This window comes from Eptesicus fuscus, chromosome 9, assembly GCF_027574615.1.
Source record: "Eptesicus fuscus isolate TK198812 chromosome 9, DD_ASM_mEF_20220401, whole genome shotgun sequence".
NCBI lineage: Eukaryota > Metazoa > Chordata > Mammalia > Chiroptera > Vespertilionidae > Eptesicus > Eptesicus fuscus.
Genome location: NC_072481.1, coordinates 97,894,806 through 97,922,710, shown reverse-complemented (window position 1 = coordinate 97,922,710; position 27,905 = coordinate 97,894,806). Strand labels below are relative to the sequence as shown.

The window sequence follows — 27,905 nt, the reverse complement described above, 5'->3', positions numbered from 1 at the left end:
CAGCTTGGTGTCCAGCTGATGACTGAAGAGGGATTTCCTTAAATGCCTTGACCAACCAGTCAACTGACTTTTGTGTAGGGTCCAGGTGTGTGATGAATGAAGCATGTCTTCAATATCCGACTCAGGCTGGCCAGATGTGAGAGAGTCGGGCCTTCTCAGGAATTTTCTGAGCATTCACACATCCCTGCATGGCCTTCGGGATTCACAGGAATTATCAGAGCTGTTAAAGCCTGCTACAGACATCTCATTCCCAGTTTTTGCTTATAATGGTTTTGGTCAGCCTCTTGCTAGCCCCAACTGATATGGTTGTCTCAAACAGATCAATTGTTGTTGGTTATTTTCAACAAACACCCTAAGGGTAGGACTGTTAGCCCCAAATGCCTCTGAAACAGGTGAAATAACTACAGGCTCCAGTAATGGAGCTTTCAGTGAGCTCAAGAAAGATCAATAGTGATTGTTCTCTGAGGGTCTCAGGAAGCTCACTAGCTGTTTGGACCCCTCAGTGGCTGCCTGCACTCTGGGCTTCCAGCTGCCATATGTGTGCGGCTGTTGTCCGAGCCTTACTGGGGATAAAGATGAGAAGAGCAAGTTAAAATGCCCGGGGCTCACTGATCTTCTTGAAAGTTAACCATTTATTAAAACAAACATTCCTTGGATTGTTGCAAACCTTTAGTTAATGTGCTAATGTCTGAAAAAAATTGATTTCAATAATTTCTGCCAGTGTTCTTGTTGCTTTCATGGAGGGGTGGCCTCTGGAAGACCTTACTCTCTCATGTCAGAAGGGTTTCTCTGCAGTTCAGAATTTAAACACACCTCTGGAGGAAGAATGGGTTTAAACCTAAGCTAGATTAGAAATATCATTTTTCATTACAACAAGATCTATTTTTTCTTCACATTTTATGACCTCCGAAGTTGAAATGCATGTTGCATTCACTGTCTGCCAGTTAGCAGTCCGAGGAATTTATTACTGTCTACTTGGACATAGAAATTGCACAATGTGCCCGCAGGTTAGGAGAAAATCCTGGAGACAGCAGTACAGCACTGTTTAAAAAGTGCTGTATCTCTACTGCTTCTGAGGGTGCAAGGGCAATTTTGGATGGGAAAAAAACAGAAATTAATGACTCACAAAAAAAGTGATTCAGAAGATTCACTGAATATGAATGTTTTAAGAATACCCTGTATACAAGGGTGACATGTAATAAAATTTTGTGTCTAAATAAATCTAAAAGCTTTTTAAAGAAACATTATATTTTTATGTCACTATTGTTTACTGGAAATATATGAGCAAAGAAAACATTTTAAATCTTCTAGTAAGCATGTTAAAATGTAAAAAGGAATAGTTGGAATTAATTTTAATAATATATTTTTATTTAAACCAATATATCTAAAATATCATTTCAACTTGTCATCAATATAACAAAATGATGCAGATATTTTACATTCATATTTTCGTAATAGTTCCTAGAAATCCAGGGAGAACTTTTACACTTCACATCTCAATTCTGAGGAGCCACATTCCAAGTGTTCGATACCCATGTGTGGCTCGTGGCAGTGTGTTTGATAGTGTGTCCCTAAGTGAGGTGTAAGACTCACATTACAGTTCAATTACAGCAGTTTTCTCTGTAATGATGCAAAAAGAAGGGTGCATCTTATACCTGATGTCTTAGATTCGATGAACTAGGATAGATTTTACCTTGTGTTGGAAAGAGAATTTGAGATAAAAATTAAGTTTAATTATGGAAAAAAATGGAGTCACATTTCTTACACATCCTTGCTCTGTAGTGCATTTGAGAGTCCTCTAGACACCGGCTCTGAGACTCACTCTGAGCCCTACAGGGGGCAGCAGCAGCAACTGCTGCTGGCTCTTCCCCTGCTGGGGTCCCAGGGCCTCTGCAGGTCTTTCTCTAGTGTGTCCAGGGCCCCCTGGGCTCTCTCAAACAGCTTTCCTAAACGAGAATAAGAGCAGTTGGGAGAAAGCTCCCCAATCTTGTGTCAGCATTGTTTTCAAAATAGCCATGGGGCATGCTGCTATTCTAAATTCAGTCTTGTGAATATTGGAAGTCAGCAATGACAAGGAGAAGATGTATTTTCGAAAGGTATTGATTTTTCTCTTACCTTGACTTTTGTGATCAGTTTCTCAGCTTGTACTGCATTTTTCAACTTCAGCACTGTATTTTTCCTCCAGCATGATACCGTTTAGTGAGGACAGCAGCTGGGAGAGAGCTGATGAATATCCAAGGAGCCATGCCTGCTTTCTCTAAGCCATCTCAGCAGTACTCGACATCGGGCTGTGGCAAACAGTGACTGGCTTCCAGTAACAAAATAAAAATTGTACTTAACTGACACATGTAGTTCAGATACATTTCAATGTTCTTGGAATGTAGAAAACTTAAAAGCCTGAGTCCTCTTTGAATTTCCATAAATTTCAGAACTTAAAAATATAAAAGTATGATTATCCTCCAAAACGGAGCTGGAGTATGGGATTTTTGAGTATTGGAGTAGTACCTCAGGGAGGGGCTGTTTTTAAGAGCCTAGTTTACTGGTTCCAAGAGTGAGCGCTGAAGGCAGTCGAGAACTGCAAGCTTGGCCCTGTCATTTCCCAGATGTGTGACCAACTGCAGGCTGATGATTAACTAACTTCTCTGACCCAACTTCTCTGGAGCTAAGATAGCTATCCACCTGGACAGCGGTTTTGTGAGGTCTACACGCACACTACCTTAAGGCTTGCCTAAATGGTACTCAGCATTGGCACACCTTTCCTGTGAAGGGCCAGATAATAAGTATTTTAAGCTTGGCGGGCTCTCAGGTCTCTGTCACCACAGCTGGACTGGGCCTTTATGTGGTGGTCATAGACAACATGGAAACAAATGAGTATGGCTGCTTGCCAGTCACACTTTTATGTACCAAAACAGGCTATGGGCCCTGATTTGCTGCCCTTGCAACAGGCAAAGAGGAGCCAGCAGAGGGTTAGTGCGGTGTAAGATTCACATTACAGTTCGCTTACAGCATTTTCTCGGTAATGACACAAAAAGAAGGTGCATCTTATACCTGAGGTCCCCGCCAGGCCTGCGTACCAGGGTTTATTGAGCACAGACTTCAGTGTATAGAGCTGGGTCAACAGATGAGACTTCAGTATGAGGCAGTTTGGTTTCTGAATTAATGAATTTGACATGTAAATGGCACTCATTTCTTACTTTTTCTCACTGCAGCCTTCCTTTTCTGTATCCTTTTCACCTCCATCTCCTCCCCTTGCTCCTCCTTCGTGTCTTTGAGTGCTGCCTCAGGTACTTCTATTTGAACGCAGAGTCCTCCCAGGTGCTGGCTGCTCTCTGAGTGAGGAGCAGCTTCCTTTGAGAGTTCCACCTCACGTCCTTCCCTAACCAGCCCAGTGAAGCCTGGGTTTTAATTATGTAAAAGCAAGCAGTCATCTTCCAGGGGAAGGAAGATGGCGATAATGAGAGGGTGGGGCAGTCCTCTGTGATTCTCAGAATTGCCAGCTGCTCGCATCAATCCTCACATCAAACACCCATGCTCCCCTTCAAGGATTCCTTCATATTCTAACCAAAAAGCACAAATGCCCAGGAATTTCTTTTTAGGAGCCTAATTAACTGATTTTCCACTCACATGGCAAGTATGAAAATAGCAAGGCTAATTTGACATTGCAGTGGATGGAAGTGAATTAGCTGCCTACAGGCTCCTCTCTAATAACTTATGTAAATTTTGACGTAAAGCCCTGTGGAACTGGGAAAGTCCCCCAAGGCAACAAATTAATCACAATGCTGGGCGAAGTCAACATCAGGATATGACAGTCTGTCCTTGCCTTTTCTGCTTGGCTTTGCTGCAACTGCTCCCCTGCGCTATGGTGTTAGGCCCTGGACGAAGCCCAGTGTGATGCTCATAGTTGGAGGCAAGATGTTGTTGCTTCTTCCACAACTTCTAATCAGATTTCAGCTTCTTGCCTTTTTTTAGGATGACTCATTATTTGCCACTCACTCATCTGCATGTGCAACTTCTACAAATGAAAACAGAGAAATTCCTAGACAATTGAAAAAATGTTTTATTTACAAGAAAAATCTGTACACTGTGTATACATAAAAATATACAAAACCAAAATAGAAAATATCAAAACCTTAAAATGTGTACAAACACCTTTAAAATGTAACCCTGGAAACCTCAAGCCTTAGTTTGAAGAGCACACATTTCATTTAAAAATTGTCATACAAAAAAAAGTCCCAATGCTGTTAAAAAAAGTTCACTGGCTTCCACCAGAAAAGTTTTCTAAGTATTTTTTTTTTATTTTTATCTAGGATAAACAGAATGTGTGATATATAAATGTTATGTCTTGATGCTACCAGTACAGTTAATTTGCTTGAAACCTACCTAATGAGAAGATTCTTTTCCGTAGAACCAATCAATGTTTCTTCCCTGAATCTTGTAAAAGCAATGAGTTGTCAACTTCTCATCAAACTTCGGAGTGACATTAGGTTGTCTTCAGGTCATGGGTTCACCTTCACAGTGATGTTTAAATATGTCCACTATACTTTTTAATGTAGCCAGGATGTGTAAAGTATGAGTGTGTGGAAGACTAATTTTTTTTTAACAGAAGGACAAATAACATTTGCTTCCTTCTCTTAAAAACTTGGTGTTTGTGTCCTAGCCAGTTGCTCAGTGGTTAGAGCATTGGCCCACGAACTGAAGGGTCAAGGGTTTGATTCCAGTCAAGGGCAAATACCTTGGTTGCAGGTTCAATCCCTGGCCTCAGTCGGGGCATGTGTGGGAGGCAACCAATTGATGTGTCTCTCTCACACAGAGTTTCTCTCTCTCTGTCTTTCCCCATCCCTTCCACTCTCTTAAAAAAAAAAACAATGAAAAAATATCCTCGGGTGATATTTTTATATTAAATTATAGGATTAGCAAAAAAATAAAAACAAAAACACCCCCAACAACAAAAAAAACCTAGTGTTTGCATAATTAAAATAGAATGTATTACAAAGATTTCAGAAACAAAGTTGATGAAAAAAGACAATATAAATCCAACCATGTGTGTAGATATGTGTATATACAATTATATAACTATATCCATATGCACACTTTTATAACAAGAGTGAGAACTAATTCTTTAAATTCCACTGGCCCAAACTTGTAGAGGAATATGCTGGATTATATTTTCTTACTAAAAAGTTTCACCCATTCAATAAAACAAGAACCAGCACTTACATTTTATCCTTGAATTGACAGAAATACCTTTCATGTCCCAATTGTGTAAAGTCCTAGTGACAGAAAAACATGCAGAATATTTTTCACAATGGAAATATCCAGAGTACAAAAACAAATTTGAACTCAGGCACATTTTATGCAAGCAATTCATTTCTAAATGTAGCTGCCTTTACCAGCTGTGCAACCACTGGGTAGAGTTCTAAACTATCAGAATGTGAGAAGTCACATAGATAGTGTGGTAGAGTATATGCAGAGGCTATTGGCCTACATATTCAGTCATGTATTTCTCCATAATCCTCCCACCTCCTCTCCCATTTCTTTCCATAGCTAAGCAGAAATGAGCCAGGTGACTTTGGCCACCAGCCCAAACATGCACTGTGCCATGTGTCTCCGGAGACCGGAATCCAGTCATCTGTGCAGACATCACATACCATGACGCATGTGAAGCTGACCCCACCTACATCAAAATTCTCCCATCACATACCATGGCATATGTGAGATTGACCCCACCGAAGGTGCCCAATGGGACCTGGTTAATTCAGTGATGGAAGTGCTGCCACTGAAAAGGGTTATTTCTTGAGAAAAGCAGCCCTGTATGGACTGAGGGGAGGGTCAGACTCACAGGGCCAGCACTGCCTTCCACGAGGGCAGTGAGAACGCTCCACCTGCTACACCTTACCCTCACACCTGGAGGGACTGGTGAAAGGAGTTAGGGAGAATCTAGATGAAGGCGAGCTGTCATCCTTTGCCAACAGTTGTTTCTTTGTGATTACAACAGAACCAAAAAAAGATCAAGTGAAAAGATCATGAAATATATAGCAATGTGACCTTGCTCATCCTGAGAGTGAAACAAGGGACCAGTGGCCTCAGGTTGCACTATGAGGACTTGATCAGCGTCCCTTCACAGAGGATGGAGGGTTTAGAAGGGGCAGGGCCTGGAAAAAACGCAGTGGGGCACTGTTTATTATCAACTATGCCACAAAAGGCCTGTGTGCTTTACTGCAGTTCATATGTAGCCTATAAGGACTTAATCAACATCTGGCCAAATATTGCACTTAAGACCCATTTGGCTAATCCTCGAAGCAGTCATCATGCTAACTCCAACTGCCTAATGTTTTGAGAGGCTAAACAATTTAAACTTCTAAATTGGAGAATGCCCAGCCCATGCTATATTAGTATGTGTACCACATTTTTGGAATTTTAACAAATCCTGAGTCCCAAGAGTCAAGACCATAATAAATTCAAAGATTTTAATTAAACTTCCTCTATATCCTCCAGTCTTTCTTATCATTTCAGTGACATAGAAAGCACTTTTTAAAAGTATATGCGTTACAACATAATGCAATTTAAAAATATTTGAAGTATTTTCTGGGGCTTTGGACCTTGAGTATTTACATTGACCCAATACATTTTCCTCTAACCAATCTTTCCAGTCATCCAGGGGTTGTCCTGGTGACGGGATGTGGTAAGGGCTCACGAGGACCACTGGGGAACCTCCATTCCCTGCATGTGAGGGCAGAGCCGGGGGCTGGGGCCAGGACTGCAAGAGGACTGCTCGCCGCACCAGCGCTACCTCACCAGCATCCAGCATCACTGAACCCATGACCCACTAGACATGGGACGAGACTGAGCTCTTTCAGGAAATAAGGGAGAAAAGCGCTTGACCAGGTCTGCTCAGACATAAGCTAATGTGCAGGACAAAATCACCCATCTCTTCTCATACATACAGAAACGAAGCTCTCACAGGGACTTTCATGGACACTGCCACATTAAACTTTCAGTTACTTCACTATTACAGTAAAGATGTCTATAGGATTCTGCTATCCATTTGGATTTCTGCTGAGATGAGCCAAATAGTCGTCAGTTTCTGTAAATCACTCTTGCTCAAGAAAGCAGTCCTGAGAGGGCTCAGGAAAAAGCAATCTGGAACAAAAAAACTTTCCATAAACCCTCCTGCCATTCTAACACTCTCTAGGGGGAAGGTACTTAATTAAGCTGCTGCGGTCATTGCAAAGAAGTGTCAAACAGATCAGTGACACATGTTTTGGTTGCATATTGAAATAATGCCATGTTTAATTAAAGTATTTCAAAGGTTTCTGTTTCACTCTGTTCATATCAAAATCTTTTTTTCAATGTATGAGTGACCAAAGTTTAGATTAAGTAAAATAAAAACTGAATACAGCTAATGCGTTGGGTGACCATTTCCCCTCCAGCTGTCTTTCCCCTGAAGCAGATACATGTTTCCTTGTTGCTAAAGAGCCACGCTTTCACACCCTCTTATTTAACTATATGGCTTTGTTATGTTGCTGACATAAAACACATCTGTGAAAATGAGGACGGGATTCCTAAACGTCCATCCCTCCATCTGTAGGAAGAATTAGTACCAGGTTTCCAACAGCTGATACTAACCTGCAAGAAATCCTCATAAAAGACAAAGATGTGCATCCCAGAAGCAGGGGGTTACTGCTCCAAAACCCCTCCTTCTGGGCTGGAAGGAGCCCTCTCCCATAGGTGTGTCCTTATTGTCCTGTGTGTGACTAGGAAGGCCATGGGGAGGGCTGGCTGGTGAGAAGGTCCAAGGCAGAGTGCTGGGGCGGGGAAACGTCCCATGCAGGGTTACCCTGCAGCCTCGTTACTCTGTGCTACTCACCAGTGCTGCTCCTTCCATCTAGGGGATGCTCCCAGTTGATAAGAAGATCATGCAGGAAACCCACATGTCTCCTCTGTGTGCAATTCTAGGCTGGACTGTTCTTGGCCTGCTTGGCATGGTTGCTCTATGGTTTCAGAAATGTGTCTTGACATAGAGCAAATCACTTGTGGCCACGGGAAGCACAGATGGCGAATGCAACGGTTTGGAAACACAGGCACCTCACAGGAATCCTAGATTCCTGATGTTAAAATAAACACAGCTGAGTGGCAAGTCAGATATTCGTCATAAACTCTAGAATCTTTTCTGATGAATGCCTGCACAAGTGACGTTCGATGCTGTAAACATTGTGTCTCAATGTCCGTGCTTCCAGGTCTAAACCTTTTTTTAGTGTTAGACGTGTTGCTGGCATCAGCCCTGTCACCGACACCAGCCCTGATAAGCTGTGCCCACAGCGTGGAAAAAACTTAGCGGTGTTGTTATACATTTTATTTTCTTCCAGCTATTCTTTTTTTGTGCATCTTTCTTGATCTTTTCCCCCCTTTCAATTCCATCACTATATTCAAAGCAGCAATAAATACTCAAGGGCTTAGAAAGAGAAGAATTCTCGAGGCCATCACTAAATTGCAGTTTAAAGACTCAAGACCACATTGCCTAAAACATATGTTCAAGTATTCTTTTGTGACTTAGAGCACAACAGTAGTACTTATTGCACATTGGTTCCCCAGAGGCCCTTTTCAAGAGTTGGGGGCGGGGCAGCGCACGGCCCGCAGCCCCGGCAGAACCACCTTGCCCTTGCGGTGCAGGTCCCCTTGGGCACCAGTGTTCAGGCGCTGCACCAGCAGCTTCTCGTAGAGCAGGGGGTGGTAGGCCCCGAGTGTGCAGGCCGCGTCGTAGTACAGCTCGTGGTAGTGGCACAGCTCCGTCTGCCTGACGGACGGGAGGTATTCGTACACATGCACCTCACTGCACAAGGACATCATGAGGAGGATTCCTGAGACGGAAAGAAAATGGAACCCGATGACCTCCATGTGGGAAGTTCCTATTGGCAGGGTGGTGGGGAATGACGGTGACCAGAAAACCTTGCTCTCCAGGCTTCCCACTTCCAGTGAGTGGGTATACTGGTTCATGGGTGTGGGGCATATGAAGATATAATACTAGCCTGACTTGTGTGGCTCAGTGGTTGAACATCGACCTATGAACCAGGAGATCACAGTTTGATTCCTGGTCAGGGCACATGCCTGGGTTGTGGACTCGATTCTCAGTGTGGGGCATGCCGGAGGCAACCGATCAATGATTCTCTCTCATCATTGATGTTTCTATCTCTCTCTCCCTCTCCCTTCCTCTCTGAAAGAATTAATATATATAATCATTTATATATAAAGATGTTATACTAGCAGCCCTGGCCGGAGTCTCAAGTGGTTGGAGAGTCATCCCCTACATCAAAAAGTTGTGGGTTCGATTCCCAGTCAGGGCACATATGGAGGCAACTGATTGATGCTAGTCTCTCACATCAATGTTTTCCTCTCTCTCTAAAATTAAAAAATACATATCCTTGGGTGAGGATTAAAAAAAAAGATGTAATACTAGTATATATATACTTGTTCAGTTGAGTCCTGTGGGATTGAAAATAAAGCACAAAGTTACTAAACTTAGAGACTGCAATCTAGTGAGTCCCCCACGTTAGACCACCAGGTATCAGATTCTACCCTCAGGTCCCACCTGATTTGCAACAGAACTGCTATGTTTCAAAGAAACATGTTACATAAAACTGATCATAAAATAACTGCTTGATTATAAATTAATATAAAATAGCTGTTTGAATGAGAAGAAATGGAGTTTTAAACAGTTTAAAATTCATACTAAAAATTATTTTTTTCACCGAAACTGTCAGTATTGGAGTTGCTTTAATTTCTTTGTTTTACTGTTCAAATAGAGAGCTGTAACCCCAAACATCACTGAGCAAACGGAGTTTGTGGGCTAAGCCCATAACCTAAAACTCTAAGGGTGACTTGAGGAAAGTGTCTTAAACACTGTGCTGAGGAAAGTGCTGGGCGCCACACCAGCCTCTCTGCTGAGGTGTGCGATGCTGAGCCCCGTCGTCCAGACATGACAGCCGCCACCAGTAAGATTCCAGGTCGGGAGTCCCCTCCCAACCCCTGGGCTTTATGACTGGCTGTGAGGACTATATAAGCAAGGATACAAGGCAAAGTCAGCAAGGAAAAGCCACAGGGGGAGAGACGTCCAGGGGACCCGGGGGGAGGCTTCCAGAATGCTGTCTGAGTGGTCACACAGGATTACTCATTATCCCAGCAACACGTGTGAAATGTTGCCAACCAGGAATGCTTCGCAGAGAACCAGTACTCCAGGAAGGTGAGCACCGGGGCTAGCCACGTAGGCAGGCTCTATCTGGCGCAAACCAAAACTCCAGACTCGAAGGAGGAACGCAGGTGAGCCACACCGCTTGCACGAACAGTCTAGACAGAGTGAACCATTCTTGTCTTACCAGTTATGACAGTGAAAACCCTCCCCGAACCCAAGTCCCCAGGTGCCAACCTTGTACAGGCCTCTATGGAGCAGCAGGCAGGCCTTCTCTGCACAGATACCATATACATATAAATTCAAAGTGTGACTTCGTAATCATTTCCCCATGCAGTATCGACACGGAATTAAAATCTGCGGATGATACAAATGTTACTGCTATTTCTTTCATTTCCTCTCTTATGATTCAGGATTATCCAAAAAGCAAGAATACAAATCATCTAATACTATGCTATTCAGTAATTTTTAAAAATAATCGCTTAAGGAACTTTTATGTTAAATAATTTTATTTATAGATTACTAAATAGAAGCTGTTTCATCACTAATAAAATTTTACTGCTTTTGATATGGAACTATAGTTTTTGATAGGTAGATCAATATTTAAAACTCTTTTTCATGTGTTTTAACAAGCTAATCATATGGGCACATGGCCAGCTTTTTAAAATAATTAAACATAATTCAATTAATGTTAAGTTTCTTGGCCAGATTTTCCAAATAAGTCCATACTAGGGATTCATTTAAAGAAAAAAAAAAGCGTAATTTTTCCAGGCAATTATGACTCAAGAGGCATTCATGTGCCAAATTGCATTTTTAAAATACTGTATAATGCAACATAATTATCAAGCCAATTAAAAAGCATTTACACTGGTCTTAATAAAATGTCACATTACATAACTCAGCATAACAAGCAATGTGTATTCATTTGCTTAGAGTGTGGATAAAAAGCAAACTTCAACTCATGCTCTGATTATCACAAATTCGGAATGAATGAGGCTCCTTCTCTAAAATTCTACTATGCAGATATCGATGAATCTGATGTGCTTTCAGAGTCTAGTATAGTTTAATTGTTTAGCCTTTAGCTGTACTGTAATTACACTAAAATTTTCTTGCTTTTCACCTGGCAATATTTAAAGTAACATCCTACATCATTAAAAATAATATACTTTTCTCCTTGATGAACATATTCTTTCAACATGTGGCAAAATAAGCTATGTATAAACAGAACATATTGGCAGTGACAAGAAAAATACTGGTTTATATCACTTCCATTAACTACTGAATGCAATTTTTATGTTAGGTAAATTAGGAATTTCTGAGACTGACCAATAGAACACTTATATTTTTCAATGAGTGATGAGGGTGAAAGGCTGAGTGTATTGAATGTGCAGTCTAATGGAAATCTAACAGCTGTTTGGTGGTTTCTCCATAAATCCTATATAATAAAAGCCTAATATGCAAATTGTCCCCTCGGGCGGTCATTTAACTGGGAGTTTGACGGGGAGTTCTACTGGGAGTTTGACCACTCGCTATGATGTGTGCTGACCACCAGGGGGCAGCGTGGAACATGGCGGGCGTTGGCAACGCGGCGCTGGCAGCGGGTAGCAGTGGAGGTGCTGCTGGCCCCGATGGACCCAAATGAAAGTGCCACCCACCGTGGCGGGATGGTGGAGCAGGTGAGCTGGCGGTGCCAGGCCAAGGTGAGTGTGAGCAGGGGCCCGATCGCTCCACAGATGGCGACCAGTGGAGGCGGTGGGGGGCGGGCTGCAGCTTGGCTCCCAGGTGCTGAGGGAGCTGGGCAGGGGGCCCAGCCCTGATTGATTGCCCCACAGGCAGCATGGTGGAGCAAGTGAGCGGGTGGCACCAGGCTAAGGCGGGGTGCCAGGTGGGGCTGTGGGGCTGCAAGGCTGGGGGTGCGAGCTGGGGCCCAATCCCTGCAGGCCATCCCTAGGGATCCCACCCATGCATGATATTGTGCACCGGGCCTCTAGTTCATTATAATATAGAAAAGTGTGAGAAGTACACTTAAGATTATTTATGGAACAAAAGTGTTGTTTTTTTTTTAAGTTAGATTTCCAGAAAATATTTGTAATTAAAAGGTGGTTTGGAAATTTAAACATCTTATAATAAAAAATAATTGAAGAAACATCTACTATCCTATCTAATAAAAGAGTAATATGCAAATTGACTGTCACTCCAAGACACAAGATGGCCACCCCCATGTGGTCAAAGATGGCTGCCCCCATGTGGACACAAGATGGCTGCCACAAGATGGCCTGCAGGGGAGGGCAGTGTGGGCAGTTAGGGGTGACCAGGCCAGCAGAGGAGGGCAGTTGGGGGTGACCAGGACAGCAAGGGGAGGGCAGTTGGGTGGGACCAGGCCTGCAGGGGAGGGCAGTTGGGGGGGACCAGGCCTGCAGGGGAGGGCAGTTGGGGGGGGGGACCAGGCCTGCAGGGGAGAGCAGCTGGGGGGGACCAGGCAAGCAGGGAGGGCAGTTAGGGGTGACCAGGCCAGCAGGGAGGGAAGTTAGGGGTGACCAAGCCAGCAGGGGAGGACAGTTAGGGGTGACCAGGCCTGTAGGAGAGGACAGTTAGGGGCGACCAGACTGGCAGGGGAGGGCTGTTTGGGGGGACCAGGCCAGCAGGGGAGGGCAGTTGGGGGTGATCAGGCCATCAGGGAGGGAAGTTAGGGGTGACCAGGCCAGCAGGGGAGGGCAGTTAGGGGTGACCAGGCCTGTAGGGGAGGACAGTTAGGGGCGACCAGACTGGCAGGGGAGGGCTGTTAGGGGTGACCAGGCCAGCAGGGGAGGACAGTTAGGGGCGACCAGACTGGCAGGGGAGGGCTGTTAGGGGTGACCAGGCCAGTAGGGGAGGGCAGTTAGGGGCAATCAGGCCAGCCGGGGAGCAGTTAGGCATTGATCAGGCTGCCAGGGGAGTGGTTAGGGGGTGATCAGGCTGGCAGGCAGAAGTGGTTTGGGGCAATCAGGAAGGCAGGCAGGCGAGCAGTTGGGAGCCAGCAGTCCTGGATTGTGAGAGGGATGTCCAACTGCCCTCAAGGGGTCCCAGATTGGAGAGTGTGTTGGCTGGGCTGAGGGACACTCCCCTTCCCCCTCCTCCCCCGTGTCTATATATATAAAAGCCTAAGTGACCAGACAACTGAACAACTGGTCAACCTGTCACTATGACATGCACTGACCACCAGGGGGCAGATGCTCAATGCAGGAGCTGCCTCCTGGTGGTCAGTGTGCTCTCACAGTGGGAGTGCCCTTCAGCTGACTGACCCATCCCGGTGGCCCACCAGCCCAGCGGCAGCCACTCACTCCCTCAGTAGTCCTGCAGGTCCAATCTCTGGAGAATGGGCCAGGCACTGACAGACCAACTTCCCCTCCCTAGATGCTCTGCAAGGAAGAAACAATATAAAAGTGGCTGCCAGGTGGCTCCCGACAACTGGCACGAACGTCAGCGGGATGGATCCAGATCCCGGGCCGGTAGGAGAGTCCCACAACCTGCCCAGAGGGCCAATTGCATCCCAGTCCCCCTCCCAACCCTTTCGGGATGGGCTCTAGACGCAGGGCTCATGGCTGGTGAGCGCCGCTGTGGTGACACCAGCTTCTCCAGATCGGGACTGACTGGGCGTGAGCAGCAGGGCCGGGATGAGTGGGAGTGGCAGGCAGGAGTTGGACTGCCAGTTTAGGCCTGATCCCTTCAGGCTACCCCAAGGGATCCCATCCATGCATGAATTTATGCATCAGGCCTCTAGTAGTAAATAAAATCACATAATGTGAGAATAATACTTGAAGGCCACTATTTAGCTCATTTATTTGGTGGTAACTAACACACATTCAGGATTCATTATTTACAGAGAAATGCAAAATTTTTCTAATCAACATAATTGCAATGCATTTTTACATAATCATAAATATGGGTGTTTTGTGGCTTATGATTTTGTGTTAATATGTCATTATTTTGTGTTAATCATGAGTTTGGATGCTATATTGGAAAATCAAAACCCAAAAAACAGTATAAAACAGAAAAAAGAAAGGAAGTTATGACCTGTTAAGCATATTATGCTTGTGTGTATATTAAATAGCCTAAAATGATAGTGTTTGCATTGAAGAATTGCAGAAATATTACTTATAATCAGTAGTGCCTGCCTTTTAAAAGGGTAGGGGCGTGTTGGTGGTTTCTACAATGAAAATGTTGTCAGTTGTGGATTTAAGTGAGCTCACCTCTGTGCTGCTGGTGTGCCCTGTGCTACCAGCCTGTCTGCCTGGCGGTGCTCAGCCTCTGAGCCAGCTTCATGTAGGTGGCAAACCAATCCAGCCATGCTTTGTGACCCCAGGTGAGCTCACTGGCCTTCTATAAAAATACTAGAGGCCCAGTGCATGATTAAATCATGCATGTGTAGGGTCCCATAGGCCTAACCTGCCATCCAGGCCATATCCACTGCCCGCAAAGCCTAGCACGCTCTGCGGACACTGCTAGCAGCCTGCTCCCCGCTTTTGATGGCAGGGGGTCCGCTGGTGCTGGAGCAGACACACAGCTCCCTGCTTTCGATTGTGGGGGAGCTGGCTGTCTGTCCGCTGGTGCACCAGGCCTTTCAAAAGCCTCCGGCGTGGCGGAGGCTTTCGAAAGGCCTGGTGCCAGAGCGGACAGCCAGCCAGCTCCCCCGCTTTAGCTCCCCGCTTTTGATGGTCCGCAGCAGGACGTGGGCTCGCTGCCCCAGAGGCCCCTTCTGTGCTGCAGCACAGCCATGGCGCAGACGCTGAGCTCGCGCCGCTGCTGGTGATGCGAGTTCAGCGTCCTGCCGGCCCAATCGGCCACCCTGGCCACCCCGGCCACCCTGAGTCCCGCCCCCTGTGCCTCCCGCTGGCCCAATTGTGGGCATAGCAGAGTGATGGTAATTTACATATTACCCTTTTATTATGTAAGATGTCTTTATGAGAGCAAAATGGAAGCTGTGAGATTCCAAGTAAATTGCTATTTATCCTCAGTGAGGCTATAGTACAAAGGGACCTCACAGTGCCAAGTTAGAAGGTCAATCTCTAAAACCCAACTAGGGATTAGAGAGAGAACTGCTACTCATATGCGAACAACTAGCTCCCTAATGGGCTGTAGGTAAGTAACCCAATAAGATGAAAAAGTTGTTCCAAAGAAACAAGTCTTTATGGATCATCTAAATGAATGTAAGCCATGTTACTTCCTTTTAATTTAGTAAATACATGTGCAGTCCAAGAGGTGCAAGGGCCCCTTCATTGCTTCTCTAGAGAAAAGGATCGTACAAGTAATATATTTCAAATGTATCTACTGGGTGCCTCTTTCTTTGAACTGTAAGAAAAATATGGGCTCTGATCAGAAATTCAATGAAAAAGCAGTATATTAGCACTTTCCAACAAGTATCAAAATGTCATACCCTTTGCTCAGCACTAATACTCCTGAAAACTTATCTTAAGGGAATGGTTTAAATGAAAAAATCTATATATTCACATATAGAATAGATTATAGCATATTATTGGTACATAGATATAATAATGCTTCATCAATATGATTGATACTATCAAATAATTTGAAAAGTATTTCAAATTATTCAACAACTAAAGGCAGGCATAAATTATGATATACCTATCTGATGTAATGATATGGCCTCTACAATATCAAAGAAAGCAAAAGTCTATTTTTACCTCGATTTATCTTAATGAAAGAAAGATCTTTATACATTTGGGAATATAGTCTTATTTGACCAGCATAAAATTTGAGGTGAGGCACATCACAATAATAGTAAACAGTAAATATTAGCTATTGTGCTAGGAACATGATACTTTAAAGATAAATGTACTATTAGTATCTTTATTTTCTAGTTGAAAAAACTGAGGTTTAGGTACATTCAGTAACTTGCTCATGATCTCATATTTAGTTGGCTGTTGGAGCCAAGATTTGATTCTGGTCTCTGTAGAGTCCAAGATATCAACCATACAGAAGGAGGTGGATATCCTTCTACATGTGAGACCAGTTTGACCGTAGGTGAGAATCTATAAGGTGACATAAGGTATAACTTCCCATTCTTTTGTTCCTCCCTGCATTCATTAAGCTAACATTTATTGTGTCTGTTGTGTGGTGCCATGAATCAAAGGAGCCCCTTTTATTACAACAATATTTAGAATAAGTAAAATCTAGATGAGGTCAAGATTTGGAAGAGTATAGAATAAAATAAAATCAGGATGGCATACTGAGAGTGAGGGGTTATTTGGTGTTTTAAAGAATGTTTAAATATTTGATTATAATGTATATCTCCCCTTTTTATAAGCCCTGCAAAGGAGAATCCTATCTAATAAAAGAGTAATATGCAAATTGACTGTACCTCTGCCACACCCACAAGCCATGCCCACAAGTCACGCCCACAAGCCAATCAGGAGCGAATATGCAAATAAACCCAACCAAGATGGCTGTGGCCACGGAGAGCAGGAGGGAGGCTTGGGTTCCCCCCTGCAACGGAGGAAGCCAAGCTTTCCTGCCTGCCCTTGCCGGCCCAGGCCTCCACTCCAGGCTACAAAGTTTCAATGATAGAAGATAAATAAATCCCAACAAAAATGGTGGCAGCCACAGAGCTGGAGAGAGCAGGAGGCTTGAGTTGCCCCAGGAGGCTGGAGATGGAGGAAGCCAAGCTTTCCGCCTGCCCTGGCTGGCCCAGGTCTCCACTCCAGGCTACGAAGTTTCAATTATAGAAGATACATAAATCCCAACAAAAATGGCTGCGTCCACGGAGTGAGCAGGAGGCTTGGCTCCACTCAAGGCTACAAAGTTTCAATTATAGAAGATAAATAAATCCCAGATACCAGGGCCTCCACTTGGGTCATCGGGGGGCGTGGCCGGCCTGCAAACCACCACAGGCTCCTCGCCGAGGCCATCCCACACCCCAAGGGAACCCCCACCCTGATCCGGGACACCCTTCAGGGCAAACCAGCTGGCCCCCACCCATGCACCAGGCCTCTATCCTATCTAATCCTATCTAATCCTATCTAATCCTATCTAATCAAACAGTAATATGCAAATTGACCATCACTCCAACACACAAGATGGCTGCCCCCATATGGTCAAAGATGGCTGTCCCCATGTGGACACAAGATGGCCGCCACAGGATGGCCAGCAGGGGAGGGCAGTTGGGATGGACCAGGCCTGCAAGGGAGGAGAGTTGGGGACGATCAGGCCAGCAGGGGATGGCAGTTGGGAGGGACCAGGCCTGCAAGGGAGGGCAGTTGTGGGCGATCAAGCCTGCAGGGGAGGACAGTTAGGGGTGACCAGGCCAGCAGAGGAGGGAAGTTGGGGGAGACCGGGCCTGCAAGGAAGGGCAGTGGAGGGGGGACCCAGGCCTGCAGGGGAGAGCAGTTGGGGGACAACAGGCCTGCAGGGGAGGGAAGTTAGGGGCAAACAGGCTGGCAGGGAAGCAGTTAGGCATCAATCAGGCTGGCAGGGGAGTGGTTAGGGGGTGATCAGGCTGGCAGGCAGAAGCGGTTAGGGGCAATCAGGAAGGCAGGCAGGTGAGCAGTTGGGAGCCAGCAGTCCTGGATTGTGAAAGGGATCCCAGATTGGAGAGGGATCCTGTGCACGAATTTCGTGCACCAGGCCTCTAGTCTTAAAAAACAGTTGCAAAGAAAAATCTTATAAAGCAAGACAGGATCATTCTTTTCCTTAAGTTTTGCTGAAGGCTTTGCACCAATATCTATCACGAGAAATAAATCTCTAAATCTCCTTTGATGTATATCTTTAAATAAATGAGATTTCTTAAAAAGTTTGTCAAAATTTCACTAAATCTGCATGACCTTGTTACTAAAAGTCAAAATGTATTTGCACAGTTATACTAAAGTGTCTTGAAAATAATTGAGTAATCAGTTACATTTTTTATTTAATTGTAGTAAATGTTCATCTCTTTAATAATAATTCTTCAAAATATTTTGTTTGGTAAAATTGTTTGTGATAATAAGATGTTAAAAAAGTAGAAAACATGGTTTAAAATATTCATTTAGAAACTGAGATGACTAACTTCAGTATAATCACAGATATTAAAACTAGTAAATATCTTAATAATATTAAATATCAAAAGAATGAAACTAGATTACAGTTTGTTCCCATGTACAAAAATTAATTCAAAATGGATCAGAGATATAGATATAAGATCTAAAACAATAAATTACACAGAAGAAAACATAGTTACTAAACTTATGGACCTTATGTAGACAGCATTTTATGAATTTGGCCAGAGGCAAGATAAGTAAAAGCAAAAAAATAAAAAAATAAGTGGGACTATCAAACTAAAGAAGCTTTGGCATAGCAAAAGAAACTACCAACAAAACAAAAAGGTAACTGACTGAATGGGAGATGATATTTGCAAACAACAGCTCCAACAAGAGATTAATATCCAAAATATATAAAGAACTCATACAACTCAACACCAAATAAAATAAAATAAGCCAATTAACAAAAGGGCAGAGAACCTTAACAGATACCTCTCCCAAGAAAACACATGGTTAACAGGTATATGAAAAGATGTTCAACATACTAGCTATTAGGGAAATGCAAATAAAAAATTAAGAAAAACTACAATGAGATACCACGTCATACCTGTTAGACTGGCTATTATCAACAAGACAGGTAATAACAAGTGTTGGAGAGGTTGTGGAGAAAGCAACCAACCCTCATTCACTGCTGGCTGGAATGTAGACTGATATAGCCACTATGGAAAACAGTATGGAGGTTCTTCAAAAAATTAAGAATAGACTTACCAAATGACCCAACAATCCCGCTTCTGGGTATTTACCCAAAAAACTGAAAAACATCTATTTGCAATGATATGTGCATAACCTATGTTCATTGCAACATTATTCACGGTGGCCAAGACATGTAGAAAACCAAAATGTCCTTCAAAGGGGGATTGAATAAAGAAGATGTGGTACAGCCCTAGCCAGTTTGGCTCAGTTGATAGAGCATTGGCCTGTGGACCAAAGGGTCCCGGGTTCGATTCCAGTCAGGGGCATGTACCTCGGTTGCAAGCTCCTCCCTGGCCCAGGCCCTGGTGCAGAAAGCAACCAACCAATGTGTTGCTCTCACATCGATATTTCCCTCCGTCTTTCCCTCTTTCTTCCACTCTCTCTAAAAACCAATGAAAAAAATATCCTTGGGTGAGGATTAAAAAAAGAAAAGAAGATGTAGTACATATATACTATGGAATACTACTGAGCCATAAGAAAGAACCATATTATTTCACTCATAGGTGCTATATAAAACTGAAACTTGTGGACAGATAGCAGTGTAGTGATAGTCAGAGGGAAAGGGGTGGGTGGTGGTGGGGGGTGGAAGGGGCCAATATATGGTGACAGAAGGTAGTTGGACTTTGGTTGGTGGGAACACAATGCAATATACAGATCATGTATCATAGAAATGTACACTTGAAACCTGTATGATCCTATTAACCAATGTCACCCCAATAAAAGTAATAAAAATTAAAAATATATATTTTAAATAGGCTTATAATGAAAGTATAGTTTAAGTTACTTAATATTAAAATGTATTTATATTACATCAATATTATAGTTGTTCACCTATGTATCTCCAATTAAGTTTCATTATAAAAAAAAAAAGCATAATAAGCCCTAATGGGTTTGGCTCAGTGGATAGAGCATCGGCCTACGGACTGAAGGGTCCCAGGTTTGATTCCGGTCAAGGGCAGGCATGTACCTTGGTTGTAGGCACATCCCCAGTATGTGCAGGAGGGAGCTGATCTATGTTTCTCTCTCATCGATGTTTCTAACTCTCTATCTCTCTCCCTTCCTCTCTGTAAAAAAATCAATAAAATATATTTTTTTAAAAAGCATAAGTTATTAGCTTTGGTAAGTTCTCTGAGTAAGTGAATTGCACACTTCTGAAGTGTTTTTCCAACAATACTAGTAAAATGGTTTCAGCGAAGAAGTCAGCGTGTTCCTCAAACCTACATGAGCTGCTCTTCCTCTGTGAGTAGAAACACAGTGTTTGCATTTGCAGATAAAACAAGAGGAATTTATGTAGTTGAAAAGTATTTGTGCCTAAATTTGATTTTACCAGGACATCTTGCCCAAAGAAAACTTCTCCATAAGAACCGCTAATGCATAGGTTGCACAGAACCCAGGAAAAGCACAGCCCTGCGACTGCATTGAGATTTTGGATACTGCTGATGCAGAAGTATCCCAGGCCACTCTCACTAGGAAACACTCAGAATGGTGCACTGAACAGAAATTTCTTCCAGACTCATCTTCCCTTCAATAGTAATTGCTAGATCTGGAAAAAATGGCAGCCGAATAGGCAGACCTTTCTTGCACCTCCTCCCAGGGCCAGACTTGAAATAAAATTAAAGTGGGGAACATACACCTGGAATTACCAACTCAGGTCCAGCTGAGGAGGAGACATATCAAGGAAGGACAAAACACCCGGAGACTGGTAAGAAGGTTGAGGTGATGAGAGGAGCTGGCCCAGCTTCCAGCAGTGGCAGGTTGGGAAGCCAAGAGTGAGGAGGGAGCTGCCGGCCAGGGAGGGTCTGTTCCCTCAGAAGATAGAGGCCTGGAACCAAGGCCGGGCTTCACAACCTGGAGCACCAGAGCCGAGAACAGCAGCCAACATAACATCCAGCTGGCAGGGCTGCGTGTGGCTATGGAGCCTGGAGCCGGTAGATCAGAGCCGGTGGGAGTGAAAGCTGCAGTTTTTATTTGTTTGTTAGTTTTTGTTTTTAAACCCAGAGCACAGTTTTTATTTGTAGCTACTCACCCTAAACTTCCATGCAGGGAGGGAGGTGAGGACTTAGGTACCTAAGGAGAAGCTGGGGTGGGAAGCATTGTGGGGAGATGTGGAAAAGCAGCAGGCAGGAGTCCAGATCTTTGGTTGTACACCCCCAAACTGAAACAAACATGTTTCCTGAGAGGAGTTAGCCACTCCCAGTAGCCACAGGGCAGGAAAAGGAAAAAACCCCACGCTGGGTGATACAGCCTGTCCCAGCCTCAGGAGCCCTGCCTACCACACCTTGCATTTTGACGTTTTCAGAGAAAACAAAAGCAGAGGCCAAGCCTACAGGTTTGAACAGTTTCGGGGAGCTTCAGTGACTGGACTGGAAGAGGGGCCATCAGCCCCACTATCCCAGGAACCTGAATGGTGCTGTCCCACACGGAGAGCTGATAACTCCAGGTTTCCAGCTGATCCCACTGGACTGAGTACAAGGATCACTGCCCAGCCAAGGGCAAAGTAGTATTTTGGGCCACTTGCAGAGTAAATCTGGGACAGGGAAACACCCACAACATTCCCTGAAAACTGAATAGCACTTGCCCCACCTAAAGCCCTTTCAGAAACAGACTTTTGAGATTAAGATTGACAGCTGGCTAGCAGGCAAAGGTGGACAGAGGTGGAGCCCAGAGAACCAGGAGAAGTTTGCTGACCCAGCCCTGAGCCCCAGGCTGCTAACAAACCTATTTTAGAGGGCAGATTGGCCCTGACTGCTTGCAGCCAAGTTCTCTGGAGACAGACACAAACTGTGGAGCTTCAAGCAATTTGATGAAAGCCAAAGGAAGACAGTTAATGACAGTGGTAAGCACCTAAGTCCCTCACAGGAAGCTCAGAATTGGCAGACAGAACAGTCAGCCACAGCCATCAGAAGAGTAGGACCCAAAGGGAGCTCCCATGGGGCACTGAACTCTGATGAAACAAATGCCACTCCACTTCATTCCCCGCCCCATTTTCTTCTTCTCTTTTCCTTTTTATTGTTCTCTTTCCTTTTTAAATTTATCTTCTTCACCTATCTGCTTTATTGATTTGTTATTATTCTAGTCTCTGTTGTTTTGTTCATATATCTAATTTTCCTCTTCCCTTTTCCTACTCAACTTTTTTTTCACTACTCAATTTTTTTCTTTTCTTTCTCTCTTTTCTTTTTCTCCTGCTCTCATGTTTTTTTTCTTTTTTCTTTTCTTATTTTAGGTCTATCTGCTTTTTCCTATATTTTCCTTTTCAAACTTTTTTCTTTTCCTTTCTTTCTTCCTCCTTTATTTTAAACCATCTTCCTTCCCATATTCCCCTAATTTTTTAATTTCCTTTATTTCATCTCTGCAACTACATATTTCTTCCCCTGCCTTTTTTATTTTGTTATTTTTTTGGTTTGTTTTATTTTCTCCTCATATTTTTTTCATTCTTTCTTTCTTTTCTATCATTCTTGCTCTCATATCTCTTTCCTAATTCTCTCTTTTCTGGTGGTTGCTTTTATTGGTGCTATAGGGGTCTTGTGTATGTTTTTATTTTATTTTATTTTTGTTTCATGTTTGCTGTGTTGTATTTTGTTCTGCTTGGTTAGCACCTCCACAACAGCAAGTACAACATGGTCAGGGATGAATCACATACTCAGCAAGCCTGAGAGGAGACTCCATCCACGACAGGACAATAATATTCAGAACCCAAGTACAACAGAAGAACCCACATAACTCAAGCAAGGGGCCATTCTAGAGCACCCAGCTCAGGAGATATAAGAGACTGTACAACTGGGTCCCACAGAACATCTTCTGCATAAGACCACCCCTCAAAGTCTGGGAGGCATAGCAGTTTTATCTTAATACAAATAAATTAAAACAAAGGAACAGCAAAAATGTGGCAACAAAGAACCCCAAAATAAAAGAAAAGGAAGAAATGCCTTTGTCAGATAAAGAATTCACAGTAATGGTAATAAGGGTGCTCAAAAAACTCAAAGAAAGTACAAGCAACTTAATAAGATTTATAAAGGATTTAATGAGAGCTACACCAACATGAAAAGAGAGGTGGAAACAATAAATGAGAAACAGATAAGAACGAGGAATGACATAGTGGAAATAAAGAATACCCTGGAAAGTTTCAACAGTAAACTAGAAGAAGGTGATGACCATAGCAGCAAATTAGAAGACAAGGCAGAAAAAAACACCCAATCAGAGTAGCAAATGGAAAAAAATTAAAAAGCAGGAGGAGAGTCTAAGGGATGTTTAGGAAAACATGAAACATAAAATTTGCATCATAGGAGTGCCAGAAGAAAAGAATCTGAAAAAGGAATAAAGAACCTGTTTGAAGAAATAATAGCACAAAATTTCCCTAACTTGGTGAAGGAAAAAGTCACTCAAGTTCAGGAAAAACAGAGAGTCCCAATCACTATGAACCCGAAAATATCCACATCTAGGCACATAATAAATAAGATGGCAAACATTAAATACAAAGAAAGGATCTTAAAGGCTGTAAGAGAAGGACAGAAAGTTATCTACAAGAGTGCTCCTATTAGACTGCCAGTTGTTTTCTCAATAGAAACACTTCAGGCCAAGGGACTGAACCCAAGACTACTATATCCAGTAAGGCTATCATTCAAAATCAAAGGTGAAATAAAGAGCTTTGAGAGAATTTATAAAAAAGGCTAAGAGAATTTATTATCACCAAACCAGCACTGCAGAAATGCTGAACTGAGTGTTGTAAGAAGAAGTAGAGAGAAAGAGGAGAACACAGGCATAAAGAATAGAGTGGCAACAGATAAGTACCTATCAATAATGACCTTAAATGCCAAAGGCTTAAATGCTGCAATCAACAGACATAGGATAGCTGAATGGATAAGAAAACATGATATATATATACATATACATACACACACACACCCCCCCCCCCCACACACACACACTATCTATAAGGGACCCACCTCAGAACAAAAGATTCACACAGGGTGAAAGTGAAGAGAGGAAAATAAAATTTCCAATGCAAATGCAAATGAAAAAATAGCTGGGGTGGTAATACTCAGATCTAACAATACAGACTTCAAAGTGAAGTCCATTACAAGAGATAATGAAAGCCACTTCATAATACTAAATGAATCAATACAACAAGAGGATATAACTCTGATAAACATATATGCACCTAATATAGGAGCATCTAAATATATAAAACAGCTTCTGGAGGATTATAAGGGAAAGATGGACAGCAATACAATCACAGCAGCGGACTTTAATACCCCACTGACATAACTGGATAGATCTTCTAGAAAAATAAATCAATAGGGAAACAGCCATCCTAAATGACACAGTAGATTACATAGAATTAAATGACATTTTTCAGAACATTTCATCCCAAAGCTACAGAATATACATTCTTCTCAAATGCACATAGGACATTTTCAAGGAGAGACCACATGTCAGGACACAAACTAAGTCTCTATAAGTTCAAGAAGATTGAAATCTTATCAAGCATCTTCTTGGGTCACAATGGCATGAAATTCATAATCAACTACAATAATCACACTCAACAACATTCAAACACATGGAGGTTCAATAGCATGTTATTAAACAAACAATGAATGGATCACCAAAGAGATCAAGAAGAAATTAAAAACTTCCTGGGAACAAATGAAAATGGACACAAAACAACCTAATATCTGTGGGACACAGTGAAAGCAGTCTTGAGAGGGAAGTTCATAGCATTACAGGCCTACCTCAAAAAACAAGAAAAACTCTTAATAAACCATCTAACCCTACAACTAAAAGAATTACAAAGAGAACAGCAATAAAAGCCAAGAATAAGTAGGAGGAAGGAAATAATAAAGATCAGAGTGGAAATAAATAACATCAAGACTAAAAAAACATACAAAAGATCAATAAAACCAAGAGCTGGTTCTTTAGAAAAGATAAACAAGTTGAACCTTTAGAAAGACTCTTCAAGAAACAAAGAGAGAGGACCCAAATAAAGAAAATCAGAATTGAAAAAGAGGTGAAGTACACCACAGAAATACAAAGGATCGCAAAAAAAAAAAAAAAAAAACTATGAAAAAGTATATTCCAACAAGTTTGACAAACTGGATGAAATGGACATATTTCTAGAAAAATACAATCTTCCAAAACTCAATCACGAATTATCAGAAAACCTCCATAGGCCAATAACTACTGATGAAATTGCAACAGTACTACTAATAACAAAAAGACCTCCCAGTAAACAAAAGCCCTGGTCTGGACGGCTTCACAGGGAGTTTTACCAAATATCCAAAGAACTAACACCTATCCTCCTCAAACTATTCCAAAAAATCAAAGAGGATGGAACACTTCCAAGATCTTTCCACGAGGCCAGCATTATCCTAATTCCAGAACATGATAAAGACACTACAAAAAAAGAATTATAGGCCAATATCTCTGATGAACATAGATGCTAAAATCCTCAACAAAATATTAACAAATCGGATCCAGCAACATATTAAAAGATAATATACCATGACCAAGTGAGATTATTCCAGAAATGCAAGGCTGCTACAATATTTGCAAATCAATAAATGTGATACATCACATAAACAAACTGAAAGATGAAAATCACATGATCATATTAATTTATGCAGAAAAAGCACTCAACAAAATTCACTCTATTTGTTAAAAACTCTCAGCAATGTGGGAATAGAGGAATTATACCTCAACATAATAAAGGCCATATATTACAAACATACAGCCAGCATCATATTCAATGGGCAAAACCTAAAACCATCTTCCCTAATAGGAATAAGACAGGGATGTCCGCTTTCACCACTCTTACTCAAATCCTAGAATACTGGAAACCCTAGCCATAGCAATCAGACAAGAAGAAAAAATAAAAGGTATCCAAATTGTTGAGGAAGTGAAACTGTCATTATTCACAGATGACCTGATATTGTAGATAGAAAATCTTAAAGACTCCACCAAAACACTATTAGATTTAATAAATGAATTGGGCAAGGTACCAGGATACAAAATTAACACCCAGAAACTGATGTCATTTTTATATACCAGTAATGAACTCTCAGAGAGAGAAACTAAAAAAATAATCACATGTACCACTGCAACAAAAAAATTAAGATACTTAGGAATAAACTTATCCAAGGAGGTAAAAAACCTGTATGGAAAAAACTATAGGACACTGAAAAAATTATAAAGGAAGTATAAACAAATGGAAGAATGTACTGTGATCATGGATTGATAGAATCAACATCATTTAAATGTCTATATTACCCAAAGCAATCTATAGATTCAATGCAATCCCTATTAAAATACCAACAGCATATTTCACAGACCTAGAACAAACACTCCAAAAATTTATATGGAACCAAAAAAAGGCCCCAAATAGCAGCAACAATCTTGAGAAAGAAGAATCAAGTTGGAGGAATCACAATACCAGATATCAAGTTATACTACCAAGCCACTGTACTCAAAACAACCTGGTTCTGACACAAGAAGAGGCATATAGATCAATGGAACAGAACAGAGAACCCAGAAATCGACCCAAGCCATTATGCTCAATTAATATTTGCCAAAGGAGGCAAGATCATACAATGGAGTCAAGACCATTTCTTCCATAAATGGTGTTGGGAAAATTGGACAGGTACATGCAAAAAAACGAAACCAGACTACAATGTACACCATACAGAAGAATAAACTCACAATAGATACAAGACTTAAATGTAATCATAAAAATTCTAGAAGAAAAGATAGGCAGCAAAATTTCAGACATTTCTCATAGTAGCAATATAATTACTGATACATGTCTTAGGGCAAAGGAAATTAAGGAGAAAATAAATAAATGGGACTACTAAAATAAAAATCTTCTGCTCAGCAAATGAAATTATCAACAAATGAAAAGAGAGCCCAATGCACGAGAGAACATATTTGCCAATGATACATCCAATAAGGGGTTACTTTCCAAAATATATAAGGAATTGATCCAACTTAACAAAAGGAAGACAAACAATCCAACTAAAAAATGGGCAGAGGACCTAAATAGATACTTCTCCAAAGTGGACATACAGAAGGCCAAGACACATGAAAAAATGCTCAGTCACTAATCATCCGAGAGATGCATGTTAAAATGACAATTGAGGTATCACCTCATACCTATCAAAATGGCTTTCATCAACAGATCAACAAACAAGTGTTGGTGATGATTGTGGAGAAAAGGGAACCCTGGTACACTGTTGGTAGGAATGTAGACTGTGGAAAACAGTATGGATTTTCCTAAAAAAATTAAAAATGAAACTGCCATTGACCCAGTGATCCCACTTCTAGGAATATATCCTAAAAACCCCAAAACACCAATCAGAAAGAATGTATGCACCCCTATGTTCAAAGCAGAATTATTTACAACTAGGGGCCCAGGGCACGAATTGGTGCATCTTGAAAGAAACTGTGGGCCGCGAGGCTGTGGTGAGCACAGGGGCAGACCTTGGCCCATCCTCCACACCCCACCACAGCCCCTCCCATCATGGCGCCCTGTCCCTTGTCTGCCGGCAGCCCCCTGCCACCACTCCCATGTGCTGATGGCGTGGAGCGATTGGTGCCAGCAGCGGGTGTGAGCGTGGCTGACGCCATCAGCGGGTGTGAGCGGTGGCTGCTGCCCCGATTGCCCCTCAGGAGCAGGGGGAGGTGGAGAAGCCCTCAGGGGTGATCAGGGCCAGCAGCCACCTCTCACACCCACTGATGGCGCTGAGCAATTGGGACCAATGCTGGGCGCTGGCAGCTGGTATGAGCAGGGCCAGCGCCAGCAGTGGGTGCGAGAGGCGGCTGCCAGCACCGATTGCCCCTCCGGAGTAGGGGGATGTGGAGAAGCCCTGAGGGGCGATCGGGGCCGGCAGCTGCCACTCACACCCACTGACAGTGCCAAGCAATTGGGGCCAGCGCTGGGCACTGGCAGCGGGTACGAGCAGTGGCTCCAG

The 27,905-nt window shown here is 42.7% G+C and overlaps 1 protein-coding gene across 1 annotated transcript in view; it reads right to left on the bottom strand.

Annotated features, from left to right (window-relative positions):
• Positions 1–8,324: 8,324 nt before the first annotated feature.
• The window catches only part of ST6GAL2 (ST6 beta-galactoside alpha-2,6-sialyltransferase 2), a 41,088-nt gene continuing 21,507 nt past the window's right edge, over positions 8,325–27,905 (bottom strand). Inside the window, exon 5 of the mRNA XM_008154122.3 lies at positions 8,325–8,858. Within this exon, the coding sequence (XP_008152344.2) occupies positions 8,602–8,858 (257 nt within the window). The 3' untranslated portion in view covers positions 8,325–8,601. The remainder of the gene's footprint in view (positions 8,859–27,905) is intronic.